Raw genomic sequence first — 14,586 nt, forward strand, 5'->3', positions numbered from 1 at the left:
TATACATTATCCGGGTTTTTTTATTTTGAAAAAAAAAAAAAGAAAAAGAAAAAAAAAACTGATGTCTTGCATTAAACAGTTTTGTATAAAACCACTATCAATTGTTATGAGCCAGTTTGCCAGGTCATTGTATTCTTCAAAATTACAAAATTTGCTTCCTGTTTCCTGTTTCTGCTTTCTCTTTTCTTGAAGTTTTTGACCACTGTGATCATGATCTGCACCAAAAGTGTCAACAGTAGGTTGATTATTGCTAGACAGAGCACTCATGCTTTGTGCACCATCATTGACTTCACTGGTGCTTGCATGGCTTGTTTCCGTTGCAGGTGATGACGAACTTTTACTTGATATTGTAAAATAGTTCAATAGTTTTTGACATTTAGAAATTTCGTTAGATTGCTTTTCCTTGAGTTGGTATTTCTGTTATCCACTCAAGTACTTTCTTGAAGACATTGCTATTCCTCTTCAGGCCTAGAACTCTGTAATATTTTCATTAGCCACAAGACAGAGGTTGATCAAGGGGAAGAGACAGTGAACATGCTGTTTTCTGATTGGCTGAAAATTCTGAAAATTATCAAACTTTGACACCTGTAACATTTTTGCAAATTTTAGATCCAAAATTTCTTCTGTAATAAATGAATAACAAATTCGGATTCAGTGTCAAAAATTACATCTGTATGAGACATTAAAGAGTTTTTTTAAACGTAATTGTAAACAGAGACGAAAACCACAAAACTCAATACGAATTCACAAAAGTATTCTGAAAATATCAAAAAATAAGAAAAATCACGACTAATTAAATGGTGGGCTTGATCAAAACTCCGCCAAATGTTGAAGCATTTTTCTGAGATGGAATAGCTGTCCCACCCTTTGTTATTTTATTGTATTCCATCCACACTCTGTGGTTAGACATAGAATTTAAATTAAAAATGTTTGGTTGAAAGTAAAGTAAGATGATGATTATATTAAAGGGAAATTTTATAATTGGTTTTTTGGTAAAACTGTTTTAGAATTGATTTGTTTTTTGTTTTTTCTTTATTTTTCTTTAAAGTCACATTCAAAAGAAAATTAAAATCTAACCTTAAAACCCTAACCCTACTTTTCTTTGTCGCTTCCCTGGCAACATGCTGCTCTTGGAGACTGAACTTAAACTAAACTAGAGAGAATAAAACATTCTTTTCTGTTTATTTCTTTTTATCACTATATATATTCACACACACAAACACACAAACGCACATACATACATACATTCATTCATTCATTCATTCATTCATACATACACACACACATACATACATACATACATACATACATACATACATACATACATACATATATACATAGATATGTGCTTTCCTTTTTACTTTGTTGTTTCACTGGTATCATCCTTTTTTAGGGGACTAGGGTACAGACAAAACATCTTTCTCAGTGTATTTCATTTTATTGGCCCTGTCTGCATGGACAAATACAAAAAGAAAAATATTGACAGAATGAAAAAATTAAGTTGATCAAAGGGGCCCCTCAGGTATTTAAGGGCCCCTTCAGGTATTAAGGACCCTGAAGCTTAAGCTTCATCATTTTTATAGTAGACCTGCCACTGTCTATATCTGACATTCTCATCTTGTTCGAGATACCTATAATTGTCATCTGAGGTTGTATTATCAAGCTGTTCATTCTTAGGTTTTCAGAGGAGGGCACAACTTTTCCATGTTTTATTGTTGAAAATGCACGTTTGAACTCACCAAATTTCATCCCAGTATCTGTAGAAAATTGAATTATAAGGTCCAATTACGTTTTTATGTGGTTGATATTTAGCCTATACTGTTTCAGGTCGTTGACAAGAAAGGATGGGATATACTTCTGGATCCATTTCTGTGATTGCTATGTTTTGTGAGCAGGTATGCTAATGGATTTAATGAAAGAACAAAGAGCATCACCAACAGGCTATCACCCTGAAAGATACCTTTTTAGTAGTGAATGCTATCTCACTCAATTTGCTCCTTATCACAAATCTTGGCCAGGGGTTCAATAGCTCTCACTTGTAGTTGTGGAGCTTTAGCTAACTGTGAAGCCTTCACAATCCACCCATGTGGTACACTATCAAAAACCTTCTGGTAGTTCAGTCTCAATACAGTTAAATTTGGTTGTTTGTATATATGTATGTATTTATGTGTGTGAGTGTGTGAGTGTGTGTGTGTGTGTGTGTGTGTGTGTGTGTGTGTGTGTGTGTGTGTGTGTGTATGCCCCAACATAGTCACAGCCTTAGGACTGAAATATATAGAAGAATAGGAATATATATATATATATATATACATATATATATATAGCTGAGATCCTGACAGGTGCTACTACTCTGAGTCAGGGTAGAACTGGAAACAATAGTTGCTAAACAGCTATTCCACACTACTTAAAAGTCTGGAATTCCTCAACCTGGACCTCTTTACTGGATATTTAGTTATACCCATATGCACACACACACAATGTTGCAGGTCCTCCAACTTCAGTGAGATTTACATGTTTAACATGAGTAATTGTTGCATGTTGATAAGTGCAGGGAAAAAGAAAAAGAAATGAAAGGAGAGAATTTCATTGGGACATTGTTCTAGTGAAGAAGGGTTGGTTTTGTTGTGGTTGGTGGACACAAGATGGATGATAGGAGGAAGAAGATAAAATAATTGAAGGTGGTTGTGTAGTAGGTGGCATGAGACTGACCAGATGTGAGGACAGAAGCTGAATTGCTGTGGTGGAGATAGAGAGAGAGATTTATCAATCCTTTCCATTATAGGCACAAGGCCTGAAATTTGGGGGGAGGGGACTAGTCGATTACATTTACACCAGTACTCAACTGGTACTTATTCAATCAACCTCAAAAGGATGAAAGGCAAAATCAACCTCGGTGGAATTTGAACTCAGACCGTAAAGACGGAAAAAATGCTGCTAAGCATTTTGCAACACCTGCTAATAATTCTGCTAGCTGATTCCCTTCATCATCATCATCATCATCATCGTTTAACGTCCGCTTTCCATGCTAGCATGGGTTGGACGATTTGACTGAGGACTGGTGAAACCGGATGGCAACACCAGGCTCCAGTCTGATTTGGCAGAGTTTCTACAGCTGGATGCCCTTCCTAACGCCAACCACTCAGAGAGTGTAGTGGGTGCTTTTACGTGTCACCCGCACGAAAACGGCCACGCTCGAAATGGTGTCTTTTATGTGCCACCCGCACAAGCCAGTCCAGGGGCACTGGCAACGATCTCGCTCGAAAATCCTACAGGAGCCAGTCAGGCGGTACTGGCAACGGCCACGCTCAAAATGGTGCATCTCATGTGCCACCCGCACAAGAACCAGTCCAGGGGCACTGGCAACGATCTTACTTGGCTTGCCGGGTCTTCTCACGCACAGCCCATTTCCAAAGGTCTCGGTCCGTAGTCATCGCCTCGGTGAGGCCCAATGTACGAAGGTCTTGCCTCACCACCTCAGCCCAGGTCTTCCTGGGCCTACCTCTTCCACGGGTTCCCTCAACTGTTAGGGTGTGGCACTTTTTCACGCAGCTATCCTCCTCCATTCTCACCACATGTCCATACCAGCGCAATCGTCTCTCTTGCACGCCACAACTGATGCTTCTAATGTTCAGCTTTTCTCTCAAGATACTTACACTCTGACGGGTATTCACATTGACATTACACATCCAACGGAGCATACTGGCTTCATTCCTTGCGAGCTTACGTATGTCCTCAGCAGTTACAGCCCATGTTTCACTGCCATGTAGCATGGTTGTTCGTACGCATGCGTCATACAGTCTGCCTTTTACTCTGAGTGAGAGTCCCTTTGTCGCCAGCAGGGGTAAGAGCTCTCTAAACTTTGCCCAGGCTATTCTTATTCTAGCAGCTACACTTTCAGCGCACCCACCCCCACTACTAACTTGGTCGCCCAGATAGCGGAAGCTATCGACTACCTCTAGTTTTTCACCCTGGAATGAGATAGAAGTTGTTTCCTGTTTGTTTGCAGTCTTTATTGCACCTGAACATCTGCCACAAACAAAAACTAACTTGCTAGTTAACCTGCCTTTGATGTTGCTGCACCTCTTATGTGTCCATAGCTTGCACCGGGTACATCTTATAGAGTTACTACCTACTCCTTTTCTACATACTGAGCAGGGCCATCTACCTGAAGGGGTTTGTGTTTTATCTACCTTCCTACTTATTAGGATTTTGGTTTTAGCTAGGTTGACTCTAAGGCCCTTCAATTCTAGACCTTGCTTCCACACCTGAAACTTCTCCTCTAGTTCTGATAGTGACTCCGCAATTAGGGCAAGGTCATCAGCATAGAGGAGCTCCCAGGGGCAACCTGTCTTGAACTCCTCTGTGATTGCCTGGAGGACTATGGTAAATAATAGGGGGCTGAGGACGGAACCTTGGTGGACCCCTACCTCTACCCGGAATTCATTGCTGTACTCATTTCCAACCCTCACCTTACTGGCCGCATCTCTGTACATGGCTCGCACAGCTCTCACTAGCCATTCTTCTATCCCAAGTTTCCTCATTGACCACCAGATAAGGGATCGGGGGACCCTGTCAAAGGCTTTCTCCATGTCAACGAAAGCCAGGTACAGAGGTTTATCCTTGGCTAGGTATTTCTCTTGCAACTGTCTCACTAGAAATAAGGCATCAGTAGTGCTTTTACCTGGCACGAACCCAAACTGCATCTCATCTAAATTGATTCGCTCCCTAATTAGTTGGGCTATGACCCTCTCTGTAACTTTCATAACCTGATCTAACAGCTTGATGCCTCTGTAATTATTTGTATCTAAAGCGTCCCCTTTACCTTTGTAGCAGTTGACTATGATGCTGCTACACCAGTCATAGGGTATGACTCCTTCGTGTATCACCTGGTTCGTAATACGGGTGACTAGGCTATAGCCAACACTGCCAGATATTTTGAGCATCTCTGCAGTGATTCCTGATGGGCCGGGGGCTTTCCCGGTCTTCATACTCTTAATTGCTTTATCTACCCTGGTACTATCAACTCGGATAGCTGGTCCCTCTATTGGGTCGACATAAGGCAGGCTCTCTTTCTCCCATTCATTCTCTTTATTAAGCAATCTATCATGTATGCCATGGAAGCCCCCAGCACGACGTCCGACATGACCGTTGAAGTCTCCAGCTACAAAGAGAAGGTCCCTGTCACTCGTCGACGAGGTAGTTTGCAAGAGGGTGTCATAGAATTGGTCTTTCAGACCATCTGGTAGCCCAGGTTGAGGTGCATAGGCTGAGATGACAGTAGCTAATCTATGATGAAGCACTAGTCTGATCTTAAGTACTCTGTCACTTACTCTAACGACCTCGATTACCTTATCCACCCATTTCTCCGCTAGAAGTATTCCTACGCCCCCGACCCCGTCAGTGTTCCCTGCCCAGAAAATCTTGTACCTGTGTTCTTTGCCTGTGAGGAACCTTGCAGAACCTCCTCTCCATCTTACTTCCTGGATGCAGCACATATCTACGCATCTCCGTTCAAGCATCTCAACAATTTCACCAGATCTACCTTTCAGCGTGCCGACGTTGAGAGTGCCAATCCTAACAGTATGGGTGTTGGGGGTGTGGGCCTGTAGCCTGGGAAGGGGAAAAGCAGTGTCGTGTACCTGAAAAGAAAACTTAATAATAATAATAATAATAATAATAGATGCAGTACCAGGCAGTGGCTCTCATGGTTTCTTATCTTGACTGATTGGAAGTGTTATCATTTTACTCTCTTTTACTCTTTTACTTGTTTTAGTTATTTGACTGCGGCCATGCTGGAGCACCACCTTTAGTCGAGCAAATCGACCCCAGGACTTATTCTTTGGATGCCTAGTACTTATTCTATCAGTCTCTTTTGCCGAACCACTAAGTTATGGAGACCTAAACACACTACCATTGGTTGTCAAGCGATGTTGGGGGACACAGCTACTTACCACATAGCCACTCCTGTGCCTATGTACATTGTTTGTCTTGGTATAAAAGATGGGCTACAGCAAATATTCTGCTCAATACCACAGATTTGCTTGTCAGTTGTTTGACCTTAAACAGTTGAGCATGTCCCTTGGTGGCTTACGATATGTCCATTTCTGATCAGGAGCAGAAGTAGTGGGGAGCATCATAGCCATGTGTTGAAAAGAGTTCTTTGGGATTTGAATAATTCACCTTTGGAAACATGGGTGTTTTGCTCAACATCCTTAAACAAACCTTATTCGGGGACCTTTTGAACGGGAAGGGCTACTCGACCTGAAGAAAATTCTAACTGGGCCCCACCTGCAAGGTCATGTGGTTTATCCTGATATGATATCACCATGTCGTGCACATATGGTTGTGATGCATGAGCCTAGTACACCTTTATCAGATGTGTAGTCATGATCGGTGTATTGGGCTTTATAAATGTGTACCCTAGTGTCACTTAGATGGCATGTGCTGCTTTCTCATTCAACAATAGTAATAATCCTTCCTACTAAAGGCAGAAGGCTTGAAATTTGGCGGGAGGAGATTGGTCAATTACATTGACCCCAGTGTTTCACTTGTGCTTAATTTATTGATCCTAAAAAGATTAAAGGCAAAGTTGACCTCAGAGGAATTTGAATTCAGAACATAAAGACAGATGAAATACCACTAAGCATTTTGCCTGACATGCTAATGTTTCTTATTTCTTTATTGCCCACAAGGGGCTAAACATAGAGGGGACAAACAAGGACAGACAAAGGGGTTACGTTGATTACATCGACTCCAGTGCGTAACTGGTACTTAATTTATCGACCCCGAAAGGATGAAAGGCAAAGTCGACCTTAGCGGAATTTGAACTCATATCAGAAGGACGGACGAAATGCCGCTAAACATTTCGATCGGCGTGCTAACGATTCTGCCAGCTCAAATAAAATGTCATGTTTTGGTACCTGACTTTTGGATCGCCCTGTATGTATGTACGTGTGAGTGTGTGTGCGTGTGAGTGTGTGTGTGCCTGCGAGTGTGTGTGTCTATGCGCGCGTGCGTGCGTGTTTATTTTCCTGTATGCTGTATATAAATGTGAGAAAGACAGACATCAGTATAATAAAAATTAAAGGGAGGCTACTTTCAACTGAAATTTAATGCTCATCATATATCTGTAATGCAAGTAGTCTTTCCTTAGTTACTATGGGAGATTATTGAATCAAGGGAAATAATCCGGAGAATGACACGAATTTCATGTAACTGTCGTAAATCTTGTATCGATTGAAAATAGACATCGTCGTCTAAAAAAGATATTCCCAAATTTCGTGGAATTATCTTTCTCATAATCTATGGCCGGGTTTGATCTATATGATCATCGTTCTAGATTTATCCGATCTCTATAGGAGAATTCAGGTTCCCATTGCGCACCTCGATATGTTGAATGTATCCAAAAGAAGAGAGGGGAGCAATCATCAGTTTTTTTGTAGTCTTCAAAAATAGTGATAAAACTTAAGCTTTCACTCGTAAGCAAATTGAGTACGACATGTTTCAGGAATGCGGTGAGCTGGCAGAATCATTAGCACGTCTGGCAAAATGCTTAGTGGAATTTCGTTCGTCTTTACATCCTGAGTTAAAATTCCGCTGGAGTTGACTTTGCCATTCATCCTTTTGGAGTCGATAAAATAAGTACCAGATGGACATCTGGTTCAATGTAATCGACTTAGCTCCTGCCCCGAACCTGCTGGCCTTGAGCCAAAATTTGATATCATTATTAATTGTTTCAGGAGTCTATGCTTAGATGCGAACAAACAAGTTAGCCTCTTGGCCTAGCTCCTCTCATCAAATTTTTCAGTTTCATTTGGAGATGAAAGTGAGAATGGAGAGGAAAGTATTCACCTCCAGTGAATTCGTCAACAAGTGAGTGAAAATAATAAGAGTGAATGAAGCTACTATAAGATTACGTCTTTAGGTCAGAGAATAACAATTGGGTGAAATATGCTGTTGATGGTCTGAATGTTTAGTGGCATTTTGTCTGTTCTGAGTTCAAGTTCTGCTGAAGTTGACTTTGCCTTTCATCCTTTTGGGATCAATAAATTAAGTACCAGCTATGTACTGGGATTGATGTAATCGACTAGTCTACTCCCCCAAAATTTCAGGCCTTGTGTTATAAAGAGAAAAGATCATTATTATTATTATCAAGGCAGTGAGTTAGCTGAATTGTTAGCACACTGGGCAAAAAGCTTAGCGGAATTTCATCTGTCTTTATCTTCTGAGTTCAAATTCTGCCAAGGTCAACTTTGCCTTTCAGGGTTTATAAATTAAGTAGCAGTGAAACACTGGGGGTCGATGTAATCAACTAGTCCCGTTCCCTTAAAATTCAGACCTTGTGTCTTTAGTAGAAAGGATTATTATTATTATTATTATTATTATTATTATTATTATTATTATTATTATTATTATTATTATTATTAATATAGAAAGGATTGAGGGAACTCCTCCTGAAGATATTGAGTTAAAATTAAAAGAAGAGTGCCATTGTTATGTAGTGAACGATATTTCGACATCTTGTGTATTTTCAACTGGTTCAAAAAATAAATCTGTCAGTCTACTTCATTTTGGTTAATATCGTTCACTACATAACCCAAGATTCTGAGTTTGATTCCAAGCAGTGACCTGAATAATAATAATAATAATAATAATAATAATAATAATAATAATAATAACGATGACGACGTTATTTCTTAGTATGTTCCTATAATGATTTGATAATGTTTCAGCATGTCTCCTGATTTTTAAGAATCACATTACTTCATATATATGAAAACTGTGGATCAAACTTGTTTATAATCTATTAACTGGAAAAGATGTTTGTCTTTACACGATAATAATATCTAAGCTTTATACCAGTGGTTATTAACCCGAGTCTTGTTGTAACAAAAAAATTACAAAATAAAGGCAAATGTTAACGCTACAATTGAGAATTAGTGAGGGTTTTGAGGGATATGAAGGGAGGTCAATAAGTACAGAAAATGGTAAGCAGCACTAAGATAGTAGAATGAGAAAATTAGAGGTACAAGGCGATACTTTTGCATTTTTTCATAATCTTCTTATTTGACCATGCTCTCATTAAGAGAATAACAAATATAATACGAGAAATTCCTGCTTTTTTTCAAGGGCTCACACCTCACTTGGAAATTACTGACACCCCACCAGGTTAAGAACCACTGCTCTTTTCAAAAATGGCATTTGCAGTTTATCCATCGCATCATGTGTATGTATGTACGTCATTATTCAGTCTATTTCAAAATTTCTTGCCAATAGAGAAAGAACCGGTTTCTAACCTACATCCAAGATTCCTTCATTCGAATTTCAACATCAACAACAGGGTATTTTTGTATGTATGTATGTATGTATGTATGTATGTATGTATGTATGTATGTATGTGCAGATTATGCTGATAACTGTACAGAATAAATTTTTAAAATCGATGTTACCATCTGGGGACTATCTCTTACCCATTGATAATAAAAAGACTGAAAGGAGGTCTGCAACCAAATAACTTTACTCAAAATAACACTTTGCAACTGAATCAGTAGAGGCAAAGATGCCTCTCCTTTACTTGATAATTTATGCACCACACTGCAGAAATCACAATCTAAGTATATCTCAAAGCAAACTCTTAAACTGTTGTACCATTGAATTACAAATAATGCTCATCTTTTATGCTCGGGTGACGCTACAGCTTCCAAGAGTACAACTGTATTCGTCTTGGCTGAGGAAAAATGACTAAAATGTCTAGTTAGCAGTTTGACCAGGAGGAACAATTTCTGTGTAGGCAATTCCTTTTGCATCAATGAAACAAATCAGTATCATTTTGACATTAGACTTCACTTGACATACTTTTGGGGGGCATGGTGACATGAAATGCTTCCATTAACTTGATTGCTGCTTCCTATCCGGGTCATAGCCATAGCACCAGCTTTCATAACCAGAGATGATCTTTGGAAAAAGGTCTGGATTAACTTCTAACTGTTCTTTTGGTTCATGACACACATTTAGCCATGACTTCTTTTGATCTTCCGTGAGCAAGCAAAGCACAAATTTTGCTGCAACTCTTCTCATTTGCAATTCCTTGCTCAAAATTCGTTGGCAGGAGCTCCAGGATACACCAGTCATATCAACAAGTTTGTCAATTATTCAGCGATGGTTCCCCAAGATCAGTTCATGAATTTTCATGATGTTTTCATTCATTTGGGAGGTTGACAGTTGCCCTGAACGAGGTTGGTCTTCAAGCCACAAGTGACCATTCTTAAAGCATGAAAAACCATTCGTAAACTTGTGTTTTGCTCATGGTAGCATCATTGCAAGCTATTTGAAGCATCAGAACTGTTTCAGCCACCATTTTCCCTAGCAGAAAGGAGAATTTCACAGAAGCACGCTGTTCCTTTGTTTCAGTGATTTCAAAAATTGATGAATGGGAGAAACACTGCATAACAAAGACACACCACATGGCAGTACGACTTCACTCAATGACGCCAGTTGGCATTCTCATGCCTGAAGGTCTCATCAAGCAGCTTCTAGCAGTGGAAGCCTGAACTGCAACAGGCTTGTCTGCAGAGAACGTTTCTGGTAACTTTTGGGTACCCCCTTGTGTATATATATATATACTTTTCTCACTGTATTGTGTGTTCATTTCTCTTTGCATCTGTGATTTTATTTTTGATCTACTATATAAATGAAAATATTTCCTTCGTTTTGCTGCTTTTATTTTTACAAAATGAGAAAATTCATTGCAGAACTGTTATTTTAACAAATTTATGTCTCACCTGTGAGGGACCAATGCTAGATGTGTGGAAACAACTGTGATTAATAAAAAGACTCCTATCTTCCATTTTCAGTCTTTCATTTACCATATATATGTATGTGTGTGTGTGTGTGTGTATACACACACGCACACACACACACATATATATATATATATGTATATATATATATATATATATATATATATATATTTTGTTTGTATGTACATATACATACTGCACACTCTCACACACACACACACACATGATGGGCTTTCTGTCAACTAGACTCCACTCAGATACCATCAGTTGATCACAAAGTTAGATATTAGAAGACATCTGGCCAAAGTGCCAGGCAGTGGCATGGACCAAACCCCAAACCCTGTGGTTTACCAAGGGAACCTCCGTTTCTGACCACAGGGCCATTACTTGCACCTGTGTGTATTTTTTGCATTTTTCTTCCTTTTTTCACAAAGGAATAAAACAGAACAGAGAAGTCAGGCCACAACACCATATCTCCAGAGTTTTCTTGAAGATGGGGTTCTAATCCTGAAATATTGAAATATAAAGTTAAAGTACAAACCATCTATTTGTATTAATTACTAATAAACTATGGCAGCAAGCTAACAGGATCATTAGCATGCCAGACAAAGTGCTTTGTTGCATTTTTTGTGGTTTTATGTTCTGAGTTCAAATTCCACTGAGGCTAACTTTGCCTTTTATCATTTTAGGGCTAATAAACTAAGTTGAGCACTGGAGTTGATGTAATTGACTATCATCCCACTCTCTGAAAATTTCAGTTCTTATGCCTATAGTAGGAAGAATTATTTCTGATAAATTGAAGTAGAAAGCTGGCAGAACATTAGCACACCAGACAAAATGCTTTGCAGCATTTCGTCCAACTCTCTATGTTCTGAACTTAAATTCCCTCAAGGTTGACTATGCTTTCCATCTTTCAGAGTTGATAAAATAGGTACAGTTGAGTTTTGGGGTTGGGCCTATATTAGAAAAAAATTATTTCTAATAAATTGACATGGCAGGCTGGCAGAAACATTAGCATTCTGGACAAAATGCTTTGCAGAATTTCTTCCAGTTCTATATATTTCTGAGCTCAAAGTCTGTGAAAGTCAACTTTGCCATTCCTGCTTCTGGGGTTGATAATATAGGTACCAGTTGAGCACTAGGAACCAATGTAATCGACTAGCCTATTCTCCCCAAATTTCAGGCCTTGTGCCTATAGTAAAAAAGATTAATTTTCGTAACTTGCATTGTTTTGGCTTAGAAATATTAAAAACATAATAAATAAATAGATAAATAAATAAATAAATTATCTGCTATGCTAAACTAACAATAAATATTGCAAGACACTGATCTGAACTTTTTGGCCAGCATTATTAACAAAATATGTATTGATTAATTAGTCCTATGACATAAAATGATCTCTCTCTTCCTACAGTTGGGGAGTCTAAGTATGAATGTTCATGTTTGAGGTTTTCGATAATTTGATAAATCTCTGCTAAGAAGCTTAGACAACAGCAGAGCAAATGATGTCATGCGTAATTAGCTTAACACATACAACTAGCTGCACGTCTCACATGTACCATAGACACAAAAAGAAGCAGCGAAATTATTTCTTAGTGAGTCTCTTTGTGAGTACCAAATTAAATTGAAGAGCAGAACTGAGGTTATTCAACCTGTGAGATAGAGTAACAGTAATAATAATAACAGTTGCTATTTTCTGTACTCCTGACAACATCATGTATGGAGGATCGAGCCGGCAATACGTGAGTCAGTCAGTTTTTTTCCTATCTGCATGTTATCATATTCAGACATCTTTCTCTCTTTCTCTCTCTCTCTCTCTCTCTCTCTATATATATATATATATGTATATATATATATGAAAGAAGGTTTGAAAATGCAATTTTAAAGATGTTTATTCACTTGACCGGTTTCACTTTTTTAGAAAAAGATTGTCAAAAGTACAATGTAAATCTTTGTATAAGCTTGGTTGTCACAAAAGTATAAAAATGCATATATACATTCTTTGATAATCATAAGAAAATGTTAAAAACAGTTTAAGTATTAGAATACATATATACATTCTTTGATGATAATAAGAAGAATATGTTTAAAACAGTTTAAAAGAGAGTATTCAACGGAAAGTGTTTGGTAGTATATATATACTCCGAAGATATATTTAAGAATTTACAAAAATTTGGAGAGAAACTGACCTGTCTTTTTAAGATGTTTTAGCTACACACATTATGCCTGAACTATAATGTATATGTACATATATATTTGTGTGTGTTGTATGTATGTATATACTCACACACACATACATATGTATGATATATACACACTCACCTATATATATGTATTTATATATGTATAGACACACACACACATATACATGAATATGTTTGTGTAGGTATGTATGTATGTATATATATATATATATATCATCATCATCATCATCGTCATTTAACGTCCGCTTTCCATGCTAGCATGGGTTGGACGATTTGACTGAGGACTGGTGAAACCGGATGGCAACACCAGGCTCCAATCCAATTTGGCAGAGTTTCTACAGCTGGATGCCCTTCCTAACGCCAACCACTCAGAGAGTGTAGTGGGTGCTTTTACGTGTCACCCGCACGAAAACGGCCTCGCTCGAAATGGTGTCTTTTATGTGCCACCCGCACAAGAGCCAGTCCAGGGGCACTGGCAACGATCTCGCTCGAAAACCCTACAAAGGCCAGTCAGGCGGTATATATATATATATATATATATATATATATATATATATATATATATGTCTGTACGTATCGTCGTCGTCGTCCAACGTCTGCCTTCCATGCTAGCATGGGTTGGACGATTTGACTGAGGACTAGTGAAACCAGATGGCAACACCAGGCTCCAATCCAATTTGGCAGAGTTTCTACAGCTGGATGCCCTTCCTAACGCCAACCACTCAGAGAGTGTAGTGGGTGCTTTTACGTGTCACCCGCACGAAGGCCAGTCAGGCGGTACTGGCAACGGCCACGCTCATCTCGCTCGAGAAACCTCATGTGTCACCCGCACAAGAGCCAGCCCAGGAGCACCAGCAATGATCCCGCTCGAAAATCCCACAACAACCCCACACAAGAGCCAGTTCAGGGGCACCGGCAACGATCTCGCTCGAAGAAATTTCATGTGTCACCAGCACAAGAGCCAGTCCAGGGCAGGGGCACTGGCAACGATCTTGCTCGAAAAACCTCATGTGTCACCCGCACAAGAGCCAGCCCAGGGGCATATATATATATATATATATATATATATATATTTTTATATATATAACAAATTAAAAGGGTGGCTTATTAGCAATTAGAACCTAAAGGCAAAATTAATAGCAGTCACAAAAGTAATAGAGGGTGCTTACTAGCACTGCTTATGCTAGAATAAGAGCTAAATTAACTCCAAAGCCACTAAAGCACTAAACTTAATGACTGAGAAAGGGAGGTGAGTCCCTAGTGTCTACAGCCATATTGCGATTTTGAATTTTGGTGGAGACCACCTTAATTTTCATCAGTAGCTCTTAATGCCTACAGTTAAATTCAACTTCCTTTGTCAATCTATCTATCTATCTATCTATCTATCTATCTATCTATCTATATATATATATATATATAGATAGATAGATAGATATATACAATATATATATATATATATATATATATCATCATTAACATCTGTTTTCCTTGCTGTCATGGGTTAAATGGTTTGACTGGAACTGGTAAGCCAGAGAACTGCACCAGGTTCCAGTCTGTTTTGGCTTGGTTTCTGTGGTTGGATG

At 38.8% G+C, this 14,586-nt stretch overlaps 1 protein-coding gene across 1 annotated transcript in view; it reads left to right on the forward strand.

The window, feature by feature from the left end:
- Positions 1 to 12,350: 12,350 nt before the first annotated feature.
- The window catches only part of LOC106867817 (uncharacterized), a 110,713-nt gene continuing 108,477 nt past the window's right edge, over positions 12,351 to 14,586 (forward strand). The window contains exon 1 of the mRNA XM_014912840.3: positions 12,351 to 12,541. Within this exon, the coding sequence (XP_014768326.1) occupies positions 12,515 to 12,541 (27 nt within the window). The 5' untranslated portion in view covers positions 12,351 to 12,514. The remainder of the gene's footprint in view (positions 12,542 to 14,586) is intronic.

Source organism: Octopus bimaculoides, chromosome 23 (assembly GCF_046866305.1).
Source record: "Octopus bimaculoides isolate indiv1 chromosome 23, ASM4686630v1, whole genome shotgun sequence".
Taxonomy (NCBI): domain Eukaryota; kingdom Metazoa; phylum Mollusca; class Cephalopoda; order Octopoda; family Octopodidae; genus Octopus; species Octopus bimaculoides.